The sequence below is a fragment of the Lucilia sericata genome, unplaced genomic scaffold, assembly GCF_015586225.1.
Source record: "Lucilia sericata isolate MDLA Ls3-8-SP2 unplaced genomic scaffold, ASM1558622v1 Contig000603F_arrow, whole genome shotgun sequence".
Lineage (NCBI taxonomy): Eukaryota > Metazoa > Arthropoda > Insecta > Diptera > Calliphoridae > Lucilia > Lucilia sericata.
The window spans coordinates 33,885-58,682 of record NW_023994610.1 but is presented as its reverse complement, the minus strand read 5'-3'; the positions used below and the strand labels follow the sequence as shown (position 1 = coordinate 58,682).

At 27.6% G+C, this 24,798-nt stretch overlaps 1 protein-coding gene across 1 annotated transcript in view; it reads right to left on the bottom strand.

Annotated features, from left to right (window-relative positions):
• Positions 1 to 533: 533 nt before the first annotated feature.
• LOC119606571 (proteoglycan Cow) overlaps positions 534 to 24,798 on the bottom strand; it is a 31,467-nt gene continuing 7,202 nt past the window's right edge. Inside the window, exons 2-7 of the mRNA XM_037960130.1 lie at positions 23,430 to 23,605; positions 19,756 to 19,875; positions 15,695 to 15,794; positions 15,177 to 15,563; positions 10,431 to 10,568; positions 534 to 726 (exon numbers count right to left, since the gene is read on the bottom strand). Of these exons, the coding sequence (XP_037816058.1) occupies positions 620 to 726; positions 10,431 to 10,568; positions 15,177 to 15,563; positions 15,695 to 15,794; positions 19,756 to 19,875; positions 23,430 to 23,605 (1,028 nt within the window). The 3' untranslated portion in view covers positions 534 to 619. The remainder of the gene's footprint in view (positions 727 to 10,430; positions 10,569 to 15,176; positions 15,564 to 15,694; positions 15,795 to 19,755; positions 19,876 to 23,429; positions 23,606 to 24,798) is intronic.

The window sequence follows — 24,798 nt, the reverse complement described above, 5'->3', positions numbered from 1 at the left end:
AGTTAAGAAACTTAATTGCTTTAATAATGATATACATTTTGTTTTGCTATAATTAATTTTTGTTTAGGTTTTAATGTGTTTGTTTTTTTTAATGATAAATAGTTTTAAATAGGGTTTAGAGAAAGTTTGAGTTATTAGAGGTTTTGACTTAGTTAAAGCGGTTTAATTGATTAATTAATTAAACAAATTATGTTTGTTTTAACAACCCAAGCCAAGTTTTATTTTTCTTAAATAAAGAAATTAAAAAAATTATATTAGTGTTATAACAAAATGTTTCTCTTTTTTTCATTGTTTGTTTTTGTCCTGGTAACTACTTTGTTTCTTATTTTTTCCTTTGTATTAATAATAAAATTTTCTTCTTTTTTTATTAATGATTTACATAATAAACGTTTATTTTTTTTGGTTTTGTTGGATTTTCAAATGTGTTTATGGTTGTTGTTGTTTTTTTTATTATTTTTCTTTTAATGATTTTAAATTTCTATTTTCTCTTGTTTTTTATATGAAGTGAAGCTTTGTTTTAATAATTTTTGTAAATTTTCTTTTTTTTTTGTTTTGGTATTATTTTCCTTCTTTTTTTTGTATAAATCTTTGTTGTTGTGTTTTTTGTTTAGTTCTAAATTTAAAATACCATTATTTGATCGCCACTGCCCTCCGCACTGTCTTCGTCATCTGTTTCTTCATCTTCATCGTCGGATGTTAAAGATGAGGCATTATTGACCACAGATTCTTAAAGAGAGAGAGAAAAAAAAGAATACATATTAGAGTACAATTAAACAGTAGATCTATGGCTGGTCTTATTGACTTCAACATTGCAAAACCCGTTAGTTTAGTCTATTAACTGACAATGCAAATGGTAACTAGATATCAATTATTTAATATCATGAAACTATTATAGTTTTCAGTACTACCGCACACTTTTACAAATACAAATAACAATGATTAAAACCAATATTAAGTGTACTTGCATTTGAAATACATATTTCTTGCATTATGTTTATACATGAAAATTTAAATGATTTTATTACTTCGTAAATCAAATTGCATTAATATCAACTGTCTACAACTGGCCAGTTTTGATTATATTCGTATTCATGAGTTTGCAAAAATATTAGACTAATACTGGTAATATAAAAACTCATTTGAAAATCCGTGATATATAATCTCCGTCTCAATTAGAAATCGTAGAAGAACTCAAAGATCCTTCTGCAATCCAGTATCCTTTTTTCAGTGATCTAGAAGTTCCAATTCCATATGAGTCTATTTTTCAAGGAGGCATAGTACCCCTCTACTACTTACGTCAAACCGGAAGATACTTTAGACAAGACTATAGACAAGACTATAGACAAGACTATAGACAAGACTATAAACAAGACTATAGACTAGACTATAGACCAGACTATAGACTAGACTATAGACTAGACTATAGACTAGACTATAGACTAGACTATAGACTAGACTATAGACTAGACTATAGACTAGATTATAGGCTAGGCTATAGGCTAGACTATAGGCTAGGCTATAGGCTAGACTATAGGCTAGACTATAGATTAGACTATAGACTAGACCATAGACTAGAAAATAGACATAACTATAGACTCAACTATAGACTCAACTATAGACTATAGACTAGACTAGACTATAGACTAGACTATAGAATAGACTATATACTAGACTATAGACTAGACTAGACAATAGACTAAACTATAGACTAGACTATAGACTAGACTATAGACTAGACTAGACAATAGACTAGACTATAGACTAGACTATAGACTAGACTATAGACTAGACTATAGACTAGACTATAGACTAGACTATAGACTAGACTATAGACTAGACTATAGACTAGACTATAGACTAGACTATAGACTAGACTATAGACTAGACTATAGACTAGACTATAGACTAGACTATAGACTAGACTATAGACTAGACTATAGACTAGACTATAGACTAGACTATAGACTAGACTATAGACTAGACTATAGACTAGACTATAGACTAGACTATAGACTAGACTATAGACTAGACTATAGACTAGACTATAGACTAGACTATAGACTAGACTATAGACTAGACTATAGACTAGACTATAGACTAGACTATAGACTAGACTATAGACTAGACTATAGACTAGACTAGACTAGACTATAGACTAGACTATAGACTAGACTATAGACTAGACTATAGACTAGACTATAGACTAGACTATAGACTAGACTATAGACTAGACTATAGACTAGACTATAGACTAGACTATAGACTAGACTATAGACTAGACTATAGACTAGACTATAGACTAGACTATAGACTAGACTATAGACTGACTATAGACTAGACTATAGACTAGACTATAGACTAGACTATAGACTAGACTATAGACTAGACTATAGACTAGACTATAGACTAGACTATAGACTAGACTATAGACTAGACTATAGACTAGACTATAGACTAGACTATAGACTAGACTATAGACTAGACTATAGACTAGACTATAGACTAGACTATAGACTAGACTATAGACTAGACATAGACTAGACTATAGACTAGACTATAGACTAGACTATAGACTAGACTATAGACTAGACTATAGACTAGACTATAGACTAGACTATAGACTAGACTATAGACTAGACTATAGACTAGACTATAGACTAGACTATAGACTAGACTATAGACTAGACTATAGACTAGACTATAGACTAGACTATAGACTAGACTAAGACTAGACTATAGACTAGACTATAGACTAGACTATAGACTAGACTATAGACTAGACTATAGACTAGACTATAGACTAGACTATAGACTAGACTATAGACTAGACTATAGACTAGACTATAGACTAGACTATAGACTAGACTATAGACTAGACTATAGACTAGACTATAGACTAGACTATAGACTAGACTATAGACTAGACTATAGACTAGACTATAGACTAGACTATAGACTAGACTATAGACTAGACTATAGACTAGACTATAGACTAGACTATAGACTAGACTATAGACTAGACTATAGACTAGACTATAGACTAGACTATAGACTAGACTATAGACTAGACTATAGACTAGACTATAGACTAGACTATAGACTAGACTATAGACTAGACTATAGACTAGACTATAGACTAGACTATAGACTAGACTATAGACTAGACTATAGACTAGACTATAGACTAGACTATAGACTAGACTATAGACTAGACTATAGACTAGACTATAGACTAGACTATAGACTAGACTATAGACTAGACTATAGACTAGACTATAGACTAGACTATAGACTAGACTATAGACTAGACTATAGACTAGACTATAGACTAGACTATAGACTAGACTATAGACTAGACTATAGACTAGACTATAGACTAGACTATAGACTAGACTATAGACTAGACTAGACTAGACTTCAGTCTGCATTACAGAGCTTAATTAAAAAGCGTACCTAAGTTTTTAATGTAATTTTGAACCAGTCTATTGTATTATTTGTTAAATCTAGAGAATGCATTTATGTGATATCTGTTTGTATTATAACAGACACACAGATTTGTTTCATTCAAACACAATATTGAAATCATAAAATGTACAACATAACATCTAATTAAATGTCTGAGTATTAAAACAACACATGTTCGTTTTAAGAATGTATTTTCGATCCTTGTGTTACATAGATTTTAATGTTAAACATTTATTATTTGTAAATGTTTATTTGTATAAATATGTGTATATAAAATTGTAAGAGTGAGAATTACAAATCCTATCTCTGTTTGTTTGCACAAATATTTAATTTTGATACAAATAAATTTGCTTAATTATCACAGAACTAACTTGACAGATAATTCAATATTTGTCTGTAATAAATGTACAATTTCAATCACTACCAAAAGTTTTTTAAAATTAATTAAAGCAAGAAAATCAAAATTAAATCGATATTCACAAATAAAATTTGTCATTGTGCCAAAAAAAAAAATATATATATTTTATTTTTTTATGTAATACTCTTTATTTTTCACTCTGAATTTTTAATTATATAACACATATAACGTTTCATGAGTACTTATGTGTTTACATACTTAGTGAATTTGAATTTGATAGATAATTTGGACTCAAAAATATGTACGTATTGTTATACAAACCCAAAATCCTCTTTGATGCTTAAATAATTTATTATGAAAATATTTTACACAATTCTATCTAAATAGCAAAAAATAATAATAATAGTTTTCAAAAACTTAAAATGAATTTTAAATGTGCAGTTTAAATAAACCACAAAAATCTTAATTTAAATTGTATATTAAATATTCTCTTAGATTTAAAATTAGAACAATATGTGATACAGGCATAGAAAACTGTAATTCTATAATATTAAAAACTTAAAACAAAAAGAGTACTTTTTTAGGTTTTAAAGTACCAAACAAATTTTCCTACACTGACTGACTACTATTTAGACAGTAGACTAGAGTATAGATGAGACTATAGTCTACACTATAACTAGACTATAGACTAGACTAGACTAGACTATAGACTAGACTATAGACTAGACTATAGACTAGACTATAGACTAGACTAGACTAGACTATAGACTAGACTATAGACTAGACTATAGACTAGACTATAGACTAGACTATAGACTAGACTATAGACTAGACTATAGACTAGACTATAGACTAGACTATAGACTAGACTATAGACTAGACTATAGACTAGACTATAGACTAGACTATAGACTAGACTATAGACTAGACTATAGACTAGACTATAGACTAGACTATAGACTAGACTATAGACTAGACTATAGACTAGACTATAGACTAGACTATAGACTAGACTATAGACTAGACTATAGACTAGACTATAGACTAGACTATAGACTAGACTATAGACTAGACATAGACTACTATAGGCATAGACTATAGACTAGACTATAGACTAGACTATAGGACTAGACTATAGACTAGACTATAGACTAGACTATAGACTAGACTATAGACTAGACTATAGACTAGACTATAGACTAGACTATAGACTAGACTATAGACTAGACTATAGACTAGACTATAGACTAGACTATAGACTAGACTATAGACTAGACTATAGACCTAGACTATAGACTAGGACTAGACTATAGACTAGACTATAGACTAGACTATAGACTAGACTATAGACTAGACTATAGACTAGACTAGACTAGACTATAGACTAGACTATAGACTAGACTATAGACTAGACTATAGACTAGACTATAGACTAGACTATAGACTAGACTTTAGACTAGACTATAGACTAGACTATAGACTAGACTATAGACTAGACTATAGACTAGACTATAGACTAGACTATAGACTAGACTATAGACTAGACTATAGACTAGACTATAGACTATACTATAGGCAAGACTATAGGCAAGACTATAGACTAGACTATAGACTAGACTATAGACTAGACTATAGACTAGACTATAGACTAGACTATAGACTAGACTATAGACTATACTATAGGCAAGACTATAGGCAAGACTATAGACTAGACTATAGACTAGACTATAGACTAGACTATAGACTAGACTATAGACTAGACTATAGACTAGACTATAGACTAGACTATAGACTAGACTATAGACTAGACTATAGACTAGACTATAGACTAGACTATAGACTAGACTATAGACTAGACTATAGACTAGACTATAGACTAGACTATAGACTAGACTATAGACTAGACTATAGACTAGACTATAGACTAGACTATAGACTAGACTATAGACTAGACTATAGACTAGACTATAGACTAGACTATAGACTAGACTATAGACTAGACTATAGACTAGACTATAGACTAGACTATAGACTAGACTATAGACTAGACTATAGACTAGACTATAGACTAGACTATAGACTAGACTATAGACTAGACTATAGACTAGACTATAGACTAGACTATAGACTAGACTATAGACTAGACTATAGACTAGACTATAGACTAGACTATAGACTAGACTATAGACTAGACTATAGACTAGACTATAGACTAGACTATAGACTAGACTATAGACTAGACTATAGACTAGACTATAGACTATACTATAGGCAAGACTATAGGCAAGACTATAGACTAGACTATAGACTAGACTATAGACTAGACTATAGACTAGACTATAGACTAGACTATAGACTAGACTATAGACTAGACTATAGACTAGACTATAGACTAGACTATAGACTAGACTATAGACTAGACTATAGACTAGACTATAGACTAGACTATAGACTAGACTATAGACTAGACTATAGACTAGACTATAGACTAGACTATAGACTAGACTATAGACTAGACTATAGACTAGACTAGACTAGACTATAGACTAGACTATAGACTAGACTATAGACTAGACTATAGACTAGACTATAGACTAGACTATAGACTAGACTATAGACTAGACTATAGACTAGACTATAGACTAGACTATAGACTAGACTATAGACTAGACTATAGACTAGACTATAGACTAGACTATAGACTAGACTATAGACTAGACTATAGACTAGACTATAGACTAGACTATAGACTAGACTATAGACTAGACTATAGACTAGACTATAGAATAGACTATAGACTAAACTATAGACTAGACTATAGACTAGACTATAGACTAGACTATAGACTAGACTATAGACTAGACTATAGACTAGACTATAGACTAGACTATAGACTAGACTATAGACTAGACTATAGACTAGACTATAGACTAGACTATAGACTAGACTATAGACTAGACTATAGACTAGACTATAGACTAGACTATAGACTAGACTATAGACTAGACTATAGACTAGAGAGACTATAAGACTAGACTATAGTTTTCAAAAACTTAAAATGAATTTTAAATGTGCAGTTTAAATAAACCACAAAAATCTTAATTTAAATTGTATATTAAATATTCTCTTAGATTTAAAATTAGAACAATATGTGATACAGGCATAGAAAACTGTAATTCTATAATATTAAAAACTTAAAACAAAAAGAGTACTTTTTTAGGTTTTAAAGTACCAAACAAATTTTCCTACACTGACTGACTACTATTTAGACAGTAGACTAGAGTATAGATGAGACTATAGTCTACACTATAGACTAGACTATAGACTAGACTATAGACTAGACTATAGACTAGACTATAGACTAGACTAGACTATAGACTAGACTAATAGACTAGACTATAGACTAGACTATAGACTTAGACTATAGACTAGAACCTATAGACTAGACTATAGACTAGACTATAGACTAGACTATAGACTAGACTAAAGACTAGACTATAGACTAGACTATAGACTAGACTATAGACTAGACTATAGACTAGACTTTAGACTAGACTATAGACTAGACTATAGACTAGACTATAGACTAGACATAGACTAGACTATAGACTAGACTCTAGACTAGACTATAGACTAGACTATAGACTAGACTATAGACTAGACTATAGACTAGACTATAGACTAGACTATAGACTAGTACTATAGGCAAGCCTATAGGCAGACTATAGACTAGACTATAGACTAGACTATAGACTAGACTATAGACTAGACTATAGACTAGACTAGACTAGACTATAGACTAGACTATAGACTAGACTATAGACTAGACTATACATAGGCAAGACTATAGGCAAGACTAGACTAGACATAGACTAGACTATAGACTAGACTATAGACTAGACTATAGACTAGACTATAGACTAGACTATAGACTAGACTATAGACTAGACTATAGACTAGACTATAGACTAGACTATAGACTAGACTATAGACTAGACTATAGACTAGACTTTAGACTAGACTATAGACTAGACTATAGACTAGACTATAGACTAGACTATAGACTAGACTATAGACTAGACTATAGACTAGACTATAGACTATACTATAGGCAAGACTATAGGCAAGACTATAGACTAGACTATAGACTAGACTATAGACTAGACTATAGACTAGACTATAGACTAGACTATAGACTAGACTATAGACTAGACTATAGACTATACTATAGGCAAGACTATAGGCAAGACTATAGACTAGACTATAGACTAGACTATAGACTAGACTATAGACTAGACTATAGACTAGACTAGACTAGACTATAGACGACTATAGACTAGACTATAGACTAGACTATAGACTAGACTATAGACTAGACTATAGACTAGACTATAGACTAGACTATAGACTAGACTATAGACTAGACTATAGACTAGACTATAGACTAGACTATAGACTAGACTATAGACTAGACTATAGACTAGACTATAGACTAGACTATAGACTAGACTATAGACTAGACTATAGACTAGACTATAGACTAGACTATAGACTAGACTATAGACTAGACTATAGACTAGACTATAGACTAGACTATAGACTAGACTATAGACTAGACTATAGACTAGACTATAGACTAGACTATAGACTAGACTATAGACTAGATAGACTAGACTATAAACTAGACTATAGACTAGACTATAGACTGGACTATAGACTAGACTATAGACTAGACTATAGACTAGACTATAGACTAGATATAGACTAGACTATAGACTAGACTATAGACTAAACTATAGACTAGACTATAGACTAGACTATAGACTAGACTATAGACTAGACTATAGACTAGACTATAGACTAGACTATAGACTAAACTATAGACTAGACTATAGACTAGACTATAGACTAGACTATAGACTAGACTATAGACTAGACTATAGACTAGACTAGAGACTAGACTATAGACTAGACTATAGACTAGACTATAGACTAGACTATAGACTAGACTATAGACTAGACTGTAGACTAGACTATAGACTAGACTATAGACTAGACTATAGACTAGACTATAGACTAGACTATAGACTAGACTATAGACTAGACTATAGACTAGACTATAGACTAGACTATAGACTAGATATAGACTAGACTATAGACTAGACTATAGACTAGACTATAGACTAGACTATAGACTAGAGATAGACTAGACTATAGACTAGACTATAGACTAGACTATAGACTAGACTATAGACTAGACTATAGACTAGACTATAGACTAGACTATAGACTAGACTATAGACTAGACTATAGACTAGACTATAGACTAGACTATAGACTAGACTATAGACTAGACTATAGACTAGACTATAGACTAGACTATAGACTAGACTATAGACTAGACTATAGACTAGACTATAGACTAGACTATAGACTAGACTATAGACTAGACTATAGACTAGACTATAGACTAGACTATAGACTAGACTATAGACTAGATAGACTAGACTATAGACTAGACTATAGACTAGACTATAGACTAGACTATAGACTAGACTATAGATAGACTATAGACTAGACTATAGACTAGACTATAGACTAGACTATAGACTAGACTATAGACTAGACTATAGACTAGACTATAGACTAGACTATAGACTAGACTATAGTCTATACTATAGATTAGACTATATACTAGACTATAGTCTACACTATAGACTAGACTATAGACTAGACTATAGACTAGACTATAGACTAGACTATAGACTAGACTATAGACTAGACTATAGACTAGACTATAGACTAGACTATAGACTAGACTATAGACTAGACTATAGACTAGACTATAGACTAGACTATAGACTAGACTATATAGACCTAGACTTAGACTAGACTATAGACTAGACTTATAGACTAGACTATAGACTAGGATATAGGACTAGACTATAGACTAGACTATAGGACTAGGACTATAGCTAGATATATACTAGGACTATAGACTAGAATATAGACTAGACTATTAGACTAGACTATAGACTGACTATAGACTAGACTATAGACTAGACATAGCTAGACTATAGATCTAGACTATAGGACTAGACTTAGACTAGACTATAGACTAGACTATGAACTAGACTATAGGACTAGGAATATAGATAGACTATAGACTAGACTATAGGGACTAGGACTATAGGACTAGACTATAGGACTAGGACTATAGGGACTAGACTATAGACTAGACTATAGACTAGACTATAGACTAGCCTATAGACTAGACTATAGACTAGATATAGATAGCCTATAGGACTAGACTATAGACTGGGACTGCTAGATTAGCCTATAGATAGGACTATAGACTAGACTGTATACTAGACTATAGAGAGGCAGAAGACTATACTATAGAGTATAGACTCGACTATAGGCACTACTAAAATCCTTTTAGAGTTCAGATTTTAGATGGGAATCGAACTCGCACACCCTAACTTATAGATCATAATTTCTTGAAAAGTCCCTCAAAATATTTGAACCGTTGTTAAGGCTTTGACCATCATCCGTCGCAGAAATCTCAACAAATAAATATTTACAAAACAAATGATAATAAACTTACCACAATTAGGTTTTCCTCGAGTACGTGTATTGGCGAATTCAACGCCATGTTTATCGACACACCAGCAGACACCGACCGAATTATGACACTGTGTGGGCTTATAGAAACCTTGTACATCGCAATCGGGTGCATAAGCTCCTGTTAGCGTTCGTTCATAATTTAGTTAAAATTACAAATACCAAAAACAAATAGATAAACAAAAATATAAATTTGTTAAAAAATTGTTCTTCTACAATTATCTATTGCAGTTATAGTTGTTGTTGTAGTTAAGTGGGTTTATTATGTGTATATTTTTTAAATATTTATTAATTAACAATAATAAATGTATTTTTTTTGAAAATAGAAAGCATAAGCTGACATTAGATAGATTTTTGTAAATTTTAATTTAATTTAGCAAAAATTTATAAATTTTTTTTTTATTTTGTTTAAATAAATATATGTATGAGTATTTTAAATAATTATAATTAAATAAATAAATAATTGAGTTTTAATTTGAAATATTTTAAATATTTTCTCTAAAAGAAAACTAAATTCTAAAATTTAAAGTGTAAAACAAAAGGTGTGTGTGTGTGTGTTTTTGGCAAAAATATTAATTTCAGGGAAAAGAGTGTTTTTATAAAAATTGTGTAAGTATGTGTTCTACTAAAAAATAAGAAAGAAAAAGCTTTAAATTCTACAAATTTTAAGAAAACTTGCTATTTTTGGCAACAATTTTAAGAATTTGTGAGTGTGTGTATGACAGAGTGTTTTGACTAAGAAAAACCTTAAATTAACAAACTTTAAACTTCAAGATATTTTCTTATCCCACCCAGCAAACAATATATTTTGATTCGTTAAATATCCAACATTTTCTTTGAAGTAATTCGAATCAGAAATAATAATTAAAAATTTAACAATTATTGTTGAATATAATTTTTTAACAAATGGTTGTTGAATAAAATGTATTTTTGTTGTTTTTTTGCTTATGTTTGCTGGGTTTTGAATAAAATTTTTTATTGCATACGAATATGCCAAACAAACTGCAACTGGCAAATATTTTTAGCATTCTTTTTTATTAACTTTAAAGTTTATTTAATGTTAAAGTTCTAATGAAATATATATTTTGCATTATTTTGTTATGCTTTTCTTCTAAATAAAACTTTTTTTAATGTTTTTGTTGAAATTTAACAAAATGTACTCTTGTTTTTTTGTATTGGAAAACTTCTAAGTTTTTTTTCTTTTTTTCGTTTCTGAGAAATTTGTAAATGCAATCAACTAATTTGAATATATAAATAGTAGACTGACTCAAGGGGTATGTAGAATACAATAGAACAAAGTTTTAAGTCTCAAGTTCAGTTCTGTATAGAGCATATTATAGACTATGTTATAATCTTAACTGCAGTCTAGACAACAGACCAGACTGTAGACAAAGTCTTGAGTACATAAATAGTAAATTATAGATCAGACTATAGACCAGATTAAAAACTACATATTTTAGTCTAGTCCAGACTATAGAGCAAACTTTAGACTATAGTCCAGACTACAGACTATATTCCAGATTATAGACTATAGTCCAGACTATAGAATAAAGTCCAGACTATAGACTACAGTCCAGGCTATAGACTAGTCCAGTCTATAATTTATAGTCAAGACTATAGGTTATAGTCCAAACTATACACTTAGTCCAGACTATTGACTATTGTCCAGACTATAGACTTTAGTGCAGACTATAGTCCAGACTGTAGACTATAGTCCAGACTTTAGGCTATAGTCCAGACTATAGACTATAGTCCAGACTATAGGTTATATTCCAGACTATACACAATATTCCAGACTATAGGCTATCATCCAAACTATAGGCTATATTCCAGACTATACTAAAAGTTCCCCATATCGATCTTGTCACTCGATCAATAGCCCAGACTATGGACTGCAGTCCAGACTAGTTAGTCAGTTAGTTAGTTAGTAGTTAGTTAGTTAGTTAGTTAGTTAGTTAGTAGTTAGTAGTTAGTAGTTAGTTAGTTAGTTAGTTAGTTAGTTAGTTAGTTAGTAGTAGTTAGTTAGTTAGTTAGTTAGTTAGTTAGTTAGTTAGTTAGTTAGTTAGTTAGTTAGTTAGTTAGTTAGTTAGTTAGTTAGTTAGTTAGTTAGTTAGTTAGTTAGTTAGTAGTTAGTTAGTTAGTTAGTTAGTTAGTTAGTTAGTTAGTTAGTTAGTTAGTTAGTAGTTAGTTAGTAGTTAGTTAGTTAGTTAGTTAGTTAGTTAGTTAGTTAGTTAGTTAGTTAGTTAGTAGTTAGTTAGTTAGTTAGTTAGTTAGGTTAGTTAGTTAGTTAGTTAGTTAGTTAGTTAGTTAGTTAGTTAGTTAGTTAGTTAGTTAGTTAGTTAGTTAGTTAGTTAGTAGTAAGTTAGTTAGTTAGTTAGTTAGTAGTTAGTTAGTTAGTTAGTTAGTTAGTAGTTAGTTAGTTAGTTAGTTAGTTAGTTTAGTTAGTTAGTTAGTTAGTAACTAAGTTAGTTAGTTAGTTAGTAGTTAGTTAGTTAGTTAGTTAGTTAGTTAGTTAGTTAGTTAGTTAGTTAGTAGTTAGTTAGTTAGTTAGTTAGTTAGTTAGTTAGTAGTTAGTTAGTTAGTTAGTTAGTTAGTTAGTTAGTTAGTTAGTTAGTTAGTTAGTTAGTTAGTTAGTTAGTTAGTTAGTTAGTTAGTTAGTTAGTTAGTTAGTTAGTTAGTTAGTTAGTTAGTTAGTTAGTTAGTTAGTTAGTTAGTTAGTTTAGTAGTTAGTTAGTTAGTTAGTTAGTTAGTTAGTTAGTTAGTTAGTTAGTTAGTTAGTTAGTTAGTTAGTTAGTTAGTTAGTTAGTTAGTTAGTTAGTTAGTTAGTTAGTTAGTAGTTAGTTAGTTAGTTAGTTAGTTAGTTAGTTAGTTAGTTAGTTAGTTAGTAGTTAGTAGTTAGTAGTTAGTTAGTTAGTTAGTTAGTTAGTTAGTTAGTAGTTAGTTAGTTAGTTAGTTAGTAGTTAGTTAGTTAGTTAGTTAGTTAGTAGTTAGTTAGTTAGTTAGTTAGTTAGTAGTTAGTTAGTTAGTTAGTTAGTTAGTAGTTAGTTAGTTAGTTAGTAGTTAGTTAGTTAGTTAGTTAGTTAGTTAGTTAGTTAGTTAGTTAGTTAGTTAGTTAGTTAGTTAGTTAGTTAGTTAGTTAGTTAGTTAGTTAGTTAGTTAGTTAGTTAGTTAGTTAGTTAGTTAGTTAGTTAGTTAGTTAGTTAGTTAGTTAGTTAGTTAGTTAGTTAGTTAGTTAGTTAGTTAGTTAGTTAGTTAGTTAGTTAGTTAGTTAGTTAGTTAGTTAGTAGTTAGTTAGTTAGTTAGTTAGTTAGTTAGTTAGTTAGTTAGTTAGTTAGTTAGTTAGTTAGTTAGTTAGTAGTTAGTTAGTTAGTTAGTTAGTTAGTTAGTTAGTTAGTTAGTTAGTTAGTTAGTTAGTTAGTTAGTTAGTTAGTTAGTTAGTTAGTTAGTTAGTTAGTTAGTTAGTTAGTTAGTTAGTAGTTAGTTAGTTAGTTAGTTAGTTAGTTAGTTAGTTAGTTAGTTAGTTAGTTAGTTAGTTAGTTAGTTAGTTAGTTAGTTAGTTAGTTAGTTAGTTAGTTAGTTAGTTAGTTAGTTAGTTAGTTAGTTAGTTAGTTAGTTAGTTAGTTAGTTAGTTAGTTAGTTAGTTAGTAGTTAGTTAGTTAGTTAGTTAGTTAGTTAGTTAGTTAGTTAGTTAGTTAGTTAGTTAGTTAGTTAGTTAGTTAGTTAGTTAGTTAGTTAGTTAGTTAGTTAGTTAGTTAGTTAGTTAGTTAGTTAGTTAGTTAGTTAGTTAGTTAGTTAGTTAGTTAGTTAGTTAGTTAGTTAGTTAGTTAGTTAGTTAGTTAGTTAGTTAGTTAGTTAGTTAGTTAGTTAGTTAGTTCTTTGTAGAGTACCTGTCTAATGGAACGCTTTTATTTTTCCCTTATACTTCCCAGTTGTAGGTTGAGTAAGTTTAACTTTAATCCTTCAAAGAAAACTGCAACACCAGTAGATGTTCAGTTCTACTTCGAAATCAATTACTATTTTCTACTAGAATGTTATCAGTATTGTGTAAAAATTGTTGTTACTGATGGTAACATTAAGAAATTTAAAGCGAAATTCAACAGTCAAACAGATTCTCTAGGAATTCCAGTGCTAAACTTAAAAGTTTTTCAAACTTCATTCTAAAATCTTTTCCACAACTACTACCTTGTTAATACTATATACATTTTTACTACTAAACTTTTTACTCCATCTATTTTGCACTAAAATATCTCGTTAAATTTCCTAAATTATTTCCAACTAAATATTTTAAAGAAATAAGTTAGAATAAAGATATATTTAATTAAAAACAAAAAGAAAGCAATGCTAAAGCTAACTGAATAAAATGGAGAAAAAAATTTAAATCTTACAAATCACAAATTAAGTTAAAGCTTTAATTTCAATATTTAGCAAATTGTTATGGTAGAAAAAATAAATTATATTTAAATATGATTTAAAGTAAACGATATATTTTTAAGAAAATATCGTAGAACTAGGCAATAGATTTTTTGTTTATTTTTAAAAATGAAATTGACCAGTTTCCTAAAAAGCATTTTTTAAAAGTGTAATTCTTGCTTTTTCAGTTTTTTTCTATATTCTCGAGGAGGGGAAAAAGTATGTAACGAAATCAAAAACAACAAAAAGAGTATCTCTGTAGTGAAAAAATAACACAATTTGTATGATAAATTAAAATGTCCACCTGTACCTATCTCACCTGCAAAATCGCCAGCAATTCTTCGTCTTACAGCGGCACAGGGACGATCTGTTTTCTCAAAACAACGACACCATTCTCGGGTATTTATTGAATTATCCTGATCCAAATCGCAGGTATCAATGAAGGGTTTAATGCAACGTTCATTCTGATCATGTTCTAAATCGTACATTTCCTGCAGCGACAAGAAACCATCATTGTTTAAATCCAAATGGCCAAACATCCATTTGGCTTCGGCCTTACAGGCGGGTGGGAAGTGGGCCTTTGATTTTTGACTATGCTGACGACGTTTCTTACTATCAGCCATAATGACAGAGAACCAATCCAGGAGACGATTACCGATGGCGGTCAATTGTTGGGGTTTACATTCGGGCGATTTTGAAGGGTAACCTAGTGGTTGGTTTGTAGAGTTTGTGTTAGGGAAATGTTTGTTAGTAGAGAAAGTTATTTATTCTTATTTGAATTATATATAATTCTTTGATAATCCTAATTTAGAATCTTGTTGACTTTTTAAAACTTACCATTATTGATGTTGTTGTTCTTTAGATATTTCTGTGGTTTCTCAATGACTTCATTGTAGCCGCGGATTTTGTGTTTATCTTCCTGGTATTGTTGATTGTCCTATTTAGAAAATTAGAAAGAAATTTGAAAAACGTGTAAAGTATTAAAATATACAACGATTTCTTTATTGATCCTGAACGGGATATATCGATAAATCTAGAGCCTTGTATATCTTTGATTAAAACTGACAAATTAACTTCCATTTCCTTTTATATCTACAATTGTAATGGTTTCTTTTAAATTAATTGAATAAATTTAAATTTTCAATTTGTATTAGGTACTGAAATACCTATTTAATCTTGTCGAATATTTTCAACTACGTAATTGTGCTTTTTCTCTTACTTTAACCAGAAAATCATTTAAATATGTTCTCTCTACTCTAACCCAAAAATAAAAAAAAAAATATTTCGATTTAATCGTCTGCAATTCAAACATACTATTCTTATTGTATCTTTTATTCAATACTCAATTTTCATTTTGTTTTTTTTTATTTTTTCTTTTTAATATTTAATCTTGATATTTTCAAGTTTTATACACAAAACGCCCATTAGTTACATTATTTACAAGACAATAAGCAACAACTAAAATTATATATAACCATGTAGATATATAAAATAAATAAATAAGTAAATACATAGGATGTAGCTGTAAGCTAACAATGCCAAAATGTTGTGAATGTTTAATACAGTGAAGGGTAAAAGTTTTCGAACAAATAACAATGCGAACTAGTTTTTAAGAAGAAATGTATTGCATTTTAAAATTGGAAAAAGTTGTTCGCTGATTTTTTTGTTCGTATGAAGAAATACCTAGACGTATGAGTGTTATTTATATCTCACGATAATTAAATAATGCTCATACGTCTAGGTGGTACCTTTTTTTTAGAAAAATCTTATATTTTTGATAAATTTATTTTCTTTAGAAAATTTTAAATTTTTCTAGATAAATTTCGATAAATTTTCTCTTGATAAATTTTCTTTTAATAGGAAAATTTTCGATAGATTTTCTGTTTTTAGAAAATATTCGATAGAAATATAGAATTTAGAAAAATATGTATACATTGTTTGTTTATAGAAAATTTTTGTTTAATTTACCTTTTAAACATAATTTTCGATAAATTTTTCTTTTATAGATAATTTTGGATATGGCTTCCTTTATAAAGAAATTTTCGATACAATTTCTTTTTCTTTAGAAAATGTTTCATAATTTTCTTTTTTCTATGGAGAATTTGCGATAAATTTTCTTTATTTAGAGAAAATTTTTGAAAGGGGTTTTTTTCATAGAAAATTTTCTTCTTTTAAAGAAAATTTTCGATAAATCTTTTACTTTTAAAGAAAATTTTCGATAAATTTTCTTCTTACCGAAAATGTTTAATCAATTTTCTTCTTTTATAGAAAATGTTTGATTAATTCTCTCCTTTTATAGAAAATTTTCTATAAATTTTCTACTTTTAAAGAAAATTTTCCATAAATTTTCTTCTTTTACAGAAAATGTTTAATTCCTTTATAGAAAATGTTCGAATAATTCTCTCCTTTTATAGAAAAAAAATCTTCTACTTTTAAGAAAATTTTCGATAAATTTTCTTCTTACCGAAAATGTTTAATCAATTTTCTTCTTTTATAGAAAATGTTTGATTAATTCTCTCCTTTTATAGAAAATTTTCGATAAATTTTCTACTTTTAAAGAAAGTTTTCGATAAATTTTCTTCTTTTACAGAAAACGTTTAATTCCTTTATAGAAAATGTTCGAATAATTCTCTCCTTTTATAGAAAATTTTCGATAAATGTTCGTTTACAGAAAATGTTAGATAATTTTTCTTCTTTTACTGAACATTTTTAATATATTTTCTACTTTTATAAAAAGTTTTCGAAAAATTTTTTTCTTTTATAGAAAATTATCGATAAATTATCTACATTTAAAGAAAATTTCGATAAATTTTCTACTTTTGAAGAAAATTTTCAATAAATTTTCTTCTTTTATACAAAATTTTCTATAAATTTTCTTCTTTTATAGAACATTTTCGATAAATTTTCTACTTTTAAAGAAAATTTTCGATACATTTTTAACTTTTAAAGAAAATTTTCGATAATTCTTCTAAAAATTTTCTTCTTTATAGAAAATTTTCTATTCATTTTCTTTTTTTATAGAAAATTTTCGATAAATGTTCTTTTATAGAAAATGTTCGATAATTTTTCTTCTTTTACTGAACATTTTCAATAAATTTTCTACTTTTATAAAAAATTTTCGATAAATTTTTTCTGTTTTAGAAAATTATCTACTTTTAAAGAAAATTTCGATAAATTTATTGAAAATTTTCTTCATTTATAGAAAATTTTCGCTAAATTTTCTTCTTTCCTAAAAAATTTTCGCTAAATTCTTAACTTTTAAAGAAAATTTTATACGTTTAAAGAAAATTTTCGATAAATTTTCTTCTTTTATAGAAAATGTTCGATTAATTCTCTTCTTTTATAGAAAATTTTCGCAAATTTTCTTCTCTTGTAAAAAATTTTCTATAAATCTACTTTTAAAGAAAAATTTCGATAAATTTTGTTCTTTTATAGAAAATTTTCGATAAATTTTCTCCCTTATATAGAAAATTTTCGATAAATTTTTGTCTTTCAAAGAAAATTATCGATAAATAGTCTACTTTTGAAGAAAATATTCGATACATTTTTTTCTTTTTTAGAAAATTTTCAATAAATTTTCTTCTTTTATAGAAAATTTTCGATAAATTTTCTTCTTTTATAGAAAATTTTCGATAAATTTTCTTCTTTTATAGAAAATTTTCGATAAATTTTCTTCTTTTATAGAAAATTTTCGATTAAATTCCTTCTTTTATAGAAAATTTTCGATTAATTTTTTTCTTTTAAAGAAAATTTTGTACTTTTAAAGAAAATTTGCGCTAAATTTTCTTCTTTTATAGAAAATGTTCGATTAATTCTCTCCTTTTATAGAAAATTTTCGCGAAATTTTCTTCTTTTGTAAAAAATTTTCTATAAATCTACTTTTAAAGAAAAATTTCGATAAATTTTGTTCTTTTATAGAAAATTTTCGATAAATTTTCGTCTTTATATAGAAAATTTTCGATAAATTTTCGTCTCTATAGAAAATTTTCGATAAATGTTCTTTTATTGAAAATGTTCGATAATTTTTCTTCTTTTATAAAAAAATGTTCGATAAATTTTCTTCTTTTATAGAAAATTATCGATAAATAGTCTACTTTTGAAGAAAATTTTCGATAAATTTTCGTCTTTATATAGAAAATTTTCGATAAATGTTCTTTTATTGAAAATGTTCGATAATTTTTCTTCTTTTATAAAAAAATGTTCGATAAATTTTCTTCTTTTATAGAAAATTATCGATAAATAGTCTACTTTTGAAGAAAATTTTCGATAAATTTTCTTCTTTTATAGAAAATTTTCGATAAATTTACTTTTTTTTCCTTTTCTTTAATTTTCTTTTCTTTTAATTTTCGATAATTTTCTTTTTCTTTATAACATTTTCGATAATTTTTTTTCCATAATTTATTCTTTAGAACATTTTCGATAAATAATCTTTCTCGTCAGAAAATTTTCGATAACATTTTTTTTTATAGAAAATATTCGTTAAATTTTTTTTTCATAGAAAATGTTCGATAAACTTTCTTTTTAATATAAAGATTTCTTTCTTTTTAAATTTTGAATAAATTTTCTTTTTTATTGAAAATTTTTTATTAATAATAATTGACGTATGAGTATTATGAAGACGTATGAGTATTATGAATTTGTTTATTATAAGAAATAAAAACACTCATACGTCTAGGTATTCTTTCATATAAAATTAAAAACAATATCGATAAATTTTTACTTTAAATACAAAAAATTCTTGTTTCTAAGTATTATTATTCATTATAAAAATGCCACCCTAATACACATGTCTTATTCATGTCATGTCATGCTATAGTTGAAAGAGTTTAAGATTGAAAGAAAAATAATATGTGTGTATGTATTAGTAAATACATAATAGTAAACGAAACGACACTTACCTTTTTATAAGCTGTATACTTGAGATATTTATAATGTTTGTTGTCATATTTGATCTCTTCTGGCGTGAAAGTGAATTGTGAATTGATGTGATTGTAATGACGATTGTTATCATCCTTATCCTGTAAAGAGACATGAAGGAGACAATGACAACAATAGCAACAACAACAAAAGATATTAGTAAAATCAAACCAAACAACAACCAGCAACAAAATCGAACCATCACAACCATTATAATGTGTATATTTTTGTTTGTAGATAAATGTATAAGCTGCAGGATTCGTGTAAATGTGTACTTGTGTCTGTCTGTCTGCCTGTATTTCAAGTATTTTGGATTAAAGATAAGCACACAAACCAAAAACACATTGACACATGTCGATGTTAATAAACACACAACTCACACCAATAGTCGAGTGTTGTGAAATTGTATCAAGAACGGAAACGGATATACACATGAAACAAAATATACTTGGATCTAGAAATGTTATACACGAGGATGTTAAAATTCTTCTTGTGCTTTTTCTTTTCTTTTATTTCCTTTATTTTGTTGGAGTTTGTTTTTTTTTCTGTATTGTATTGTTTATATCACTTTGAGATTAATAGACATTTTGCCATAAAGACAACAATATGAATAAAATGAAATTTAGATTAAAAGTTGGTTCGTAAATATGTACATATGTATGTATGTATGAATGTATGTATGCATGTATGTGGGAGTATGTGTTCGAAATGGGATTAGTTTGTGGTAAAATTTTTCTCTTTTTGTAGAAAATTTTCTAAATTTTACAAAAAATTTTCGATAAAATTTCTTTTTTAGAAAATCTTCGATACAATACTTTTATAGGAAATTGTTGATATTTTTTTTTCTTTTTTCATAGACAACTTTCGATAACTTTTCTTTTTTGATAGATAATTTTTGATAAATTTTCTTTTTATGGAAAATTTTCGATAAATATTCTTTTTATAGAAAATTTTCGATAAATTTTCTTTTTATAGGAGATTTTCGATAAATTTTCTATTTATAGAAGCTTTTCGATAAATTTTCTTTTCATAGAAGATTTTCGATAAATTTTCTATTTATAGAAGATTTTCGATAAATTTTCTTTTCATAGAAGATTTTCGATAAATTTTCTTTTCATAGAATATTTTCGATAAATTTTCTTTTCATAGAATATTTTCGATAAATTTTCTTTTCGTGGAAAATTTTCGATAAATTTTCTTTTCATAGAAATTGTTCGAGAAATTCTCTTTTCATAGAAAATTTTCAATAAATTTTCTTTTCATAGAAAATTTTCGATAAATTTTCTTTTTATAGAAAATTTTCGATAAATTTTCTTTTCATAGAAAATTTTCGATAAATTTTCTTTTCATAGAAAATTTTCGATAAATTTTCTTTTCATAGAAAATTTTCGATAAATTTTCTTTTCATAGAATATTTTCGATAAATTTTCTTTTCATAGAGTATTTTCGATAAATTTTCTTTTCATAGAAGATTTTCGATAAATTTTCTTTTCATAGAATATTTTCGATAAATTTTCTTTTCGTGGAAAATTTTCGATAAATTTTCTTTTCATAGAAAATTTTAGATAAATTTTCTTTTTATAGAAAATTTTCGATAAATTTTCTTTTCATAGAAAATTTTCGATAAATTTTCTTTTCATAGAAAATTTTCGATAAATTTTCTTTTCATAGAAAATTTTCGATAAATTTTCTTTTCATAGAAAATTTTCGATAAATTTTCTTTTCATAGAAAATTTTCGATAAATTTTCTTTTCATAGAAAATTTTCGATAAATTTTCTTTTCATAGAAAATTTTCGATAAATTTTCTTTTCATAGAAAATTTTCGATAAATTTTCTTTTCATAGAAAATTTTCGATAAATTTTCTTTTCATAGAAAATTTTCGATAAATTTTCTTTTCATAGAATATTTTCGATAATTTTTTTTTCATAGAATATTTTCGATAAATTTTCTTTTCATAGAATATTTTCGATAAATTTTCTTTTCATAGAGTATTTTCGATAAATTTTCTTTTCATAGAAGATTTTCGATAAATTTTCTTTTCATAGAAGATTTTCGATAAATTTTCTTTTCATAGAAGATTTTCGATAAATTTTCTTTTCATAGAAGATTTTCGATAAATTTTCTTTTCATAGAAGATTCTTTTTATAAGAAAATTTTCGATAAATTCTCTTTTTATAGAAAATTTTCGATAAATTTTCTTTTTATAGAAATTTTTCGATAAATTTTCCTTTAATAGAAAATTTTCGATAAATTTTCTTTATATAGAAATTTTTCGATAAATTTTGTTTATATAGAAAATTTTTCGATAAATTTTATATTAAACGAAAATTTATCGAAAAATTTCTATAAAAACATTCTTTATCTTCGATAAATGTTCTCTTTTATAGAATTTATAGAAATTTTCGATAAATTTATTTTCATCACCACCCTAATGTTTACCTATTATTTTCATTTAGCATGAAAGCCTTTATATATGTATTTGTACAATTGCGTTCGTTTATCTGTTACTAAGTGCACATTAAAGTGTTTGTTTATTGTCATTCTTTATCAACACTACATTTACATGTGTTTCTTACTGTAGACGACATGGCGACGACCATCTCATATTGTGCATCTTACACACTTACAAACACATGCTAAAATAATATTTGTGAGACATTGTGTGTGACCGGAAACAAAAAGAGTGACAAGGGCTACTGTTTCTTGTTAAATTTAGTGTAAATTTTCTAAATGTCACACACACTCTTTTAGAAATAAAATCAAACATTAATTTTACCTTAACAATGGAAACAATTGAAAATTGGTCAGTCAGGATTAAAGATTGTTTATATAACATTAACGTTAAACATTAACATTAAAGTTTTCCACCTACTGTTTTAAAATTATTTGCAGGGCAAAGGAATTAATTTTAAATTTATTTATTTCTTATAATTTGCATGAATTGCCTGCAGTGAAATATGTTAATTATTTTCTTGTTAATTGAATATATTCCAGGAAACAGCAAAACAATAAGAAGTTTAAAATTCTGCTTAAGAATTATATTAAACGCAAAGTTAAATTTAAACATTTTTAAATGAGAAAACCCTATAGTTTTAAGTCTTATGTTTAAAATGTTTTTAATCTTTAAACATTTTTATGTCTTTTTTTAATTTCACAAGAACCCAACATTTTATTGGTTTTTTGTCTTTCGAACATAAAGTTAAGTGACGGTGTCATGTATTGTTTGGTGTTATTATTATTGTCGTTGTTAATGTTGTAGTCAGTTGCTGCTTGTTGTTTGGTTGCTCATGCTGGTGTCATTTTATGTACAATACAATAAACATACAGACGCATAAATGCGTTCATATTTATGTTTGTATAAGTGTTAAAAAACATGTCTTTTACATGTAGTAATTGTTGTTTGTCAGTCTTGATCTATTTAAGCAGAGAATTAAACAAACAACCAAAACACTTACTTATTTATACATTCATTTGTTCATCCGTTCATTTATCATTTAATTCATATAAATATTCAGACATGTTTGTTTGAGGTTGTGTGAGAGTTTGTAATTTTTAATGTATTTTTGGTTCATTTTGTTTTTAATTTCTTTTTTGGATTTTTTTATATGTTTTTTTTTTCTGACATGTAATATATTATTAAATATTTTACTTACATCCATTATTGTATTAAATTCATTATTATTACTGCTGCTAATGATGTTGTTGTTGCTGTTCTCTTTGTATTGTTGCTGTTGTTTCTCTTGCTGTTGTTCCATGGTTTTCTTGTATTTAGCATTGAATGCATTTTGTCGCTCATTAATGCGTTGCAAACGTTTCTCATTGATATTATCTGGAATAATTGCGATAAAGAATTGAATAAATTCAATTAATTAATTAAATAAATATTATAAAATATATCAAACAAAACAACATGCCACAAAAAAATAATAATAATAAATAACAAGATAATTAATTAAATCAATAATGACAAAGAAATAAAGTTTTTGATGGCGAACTGAATTAAAATTGGAACTCAATTGCAATTGAAGTAAACATGACCTAGAACTGAACTAGAACTGAACTAGAACTGAACTAGAACTGAACTAGAACTGAACTAGAACTGAACTAGAACTGAACTAGAACTGAACTAGAACTGAACTAGAACTGAACTAGAACTGAACTAGAACTGAACTAGAACTGAACTAGAACTGAACTAGAACTGAACTAGAACTGAACTAGAACTGAACTAGAACTGAACTAGAACTGAACTAGAACTGAACTAGAACTGAACTAGAACTGAACTAGAACTGAACTAGAACTGAACTAGAACTGAACTAGAACTGAACTAGAACTGAACTAGAACTGAACTAAGAACTGAACTAGAACTGAACTAGAACTGAACTAGAACTGAACTAGAACTGAACTAGAACTGAACTAGAACTGAACTAGAACTGAACTAGAACTGAACTAGAACTGAACTAGAACTGAACTAGAACTGAACTAGAACTGAACTAGAACTGAACTAGAACTGAACTAGAACTGAACTAGAACTGAACTAGAACTGAACTAGAACTGAACTAGAACTGAACCAGAACTGAACTAGAACTGAACTAGAACTGAACTAGAACTGAACTAGAACTGAACTAGAACTGAACTAGAACTGAACTAGAACTGAACTAGAACTGAACTAGAACTGAACTAGAACTGAACTAGAACTGAACTAGAACTGAACTAGAACTGAACTAGAACTGAACTAGAACTGAACTAGAACTGAACTAGAACTGAACTAGAACTGAACTAGAACTGAACTAGAACTGAACTAGAACTGAACTAGAACTGAACTAGAACTGAACTAGAACTGAACTAGAACTGAACTAGAACTGAACTAGAACTGAACTAGAACTGAACTAGAACTGAACTAGAACTGAACTAGAATTGAACTAGAACTGAACTAGAACTGAACTAGAACTGAACTAGAACTGAACTAGAACTGAACTAGAACTGAACTAGAACTGAACTAGAACTGAACTAGAACTGAACTAG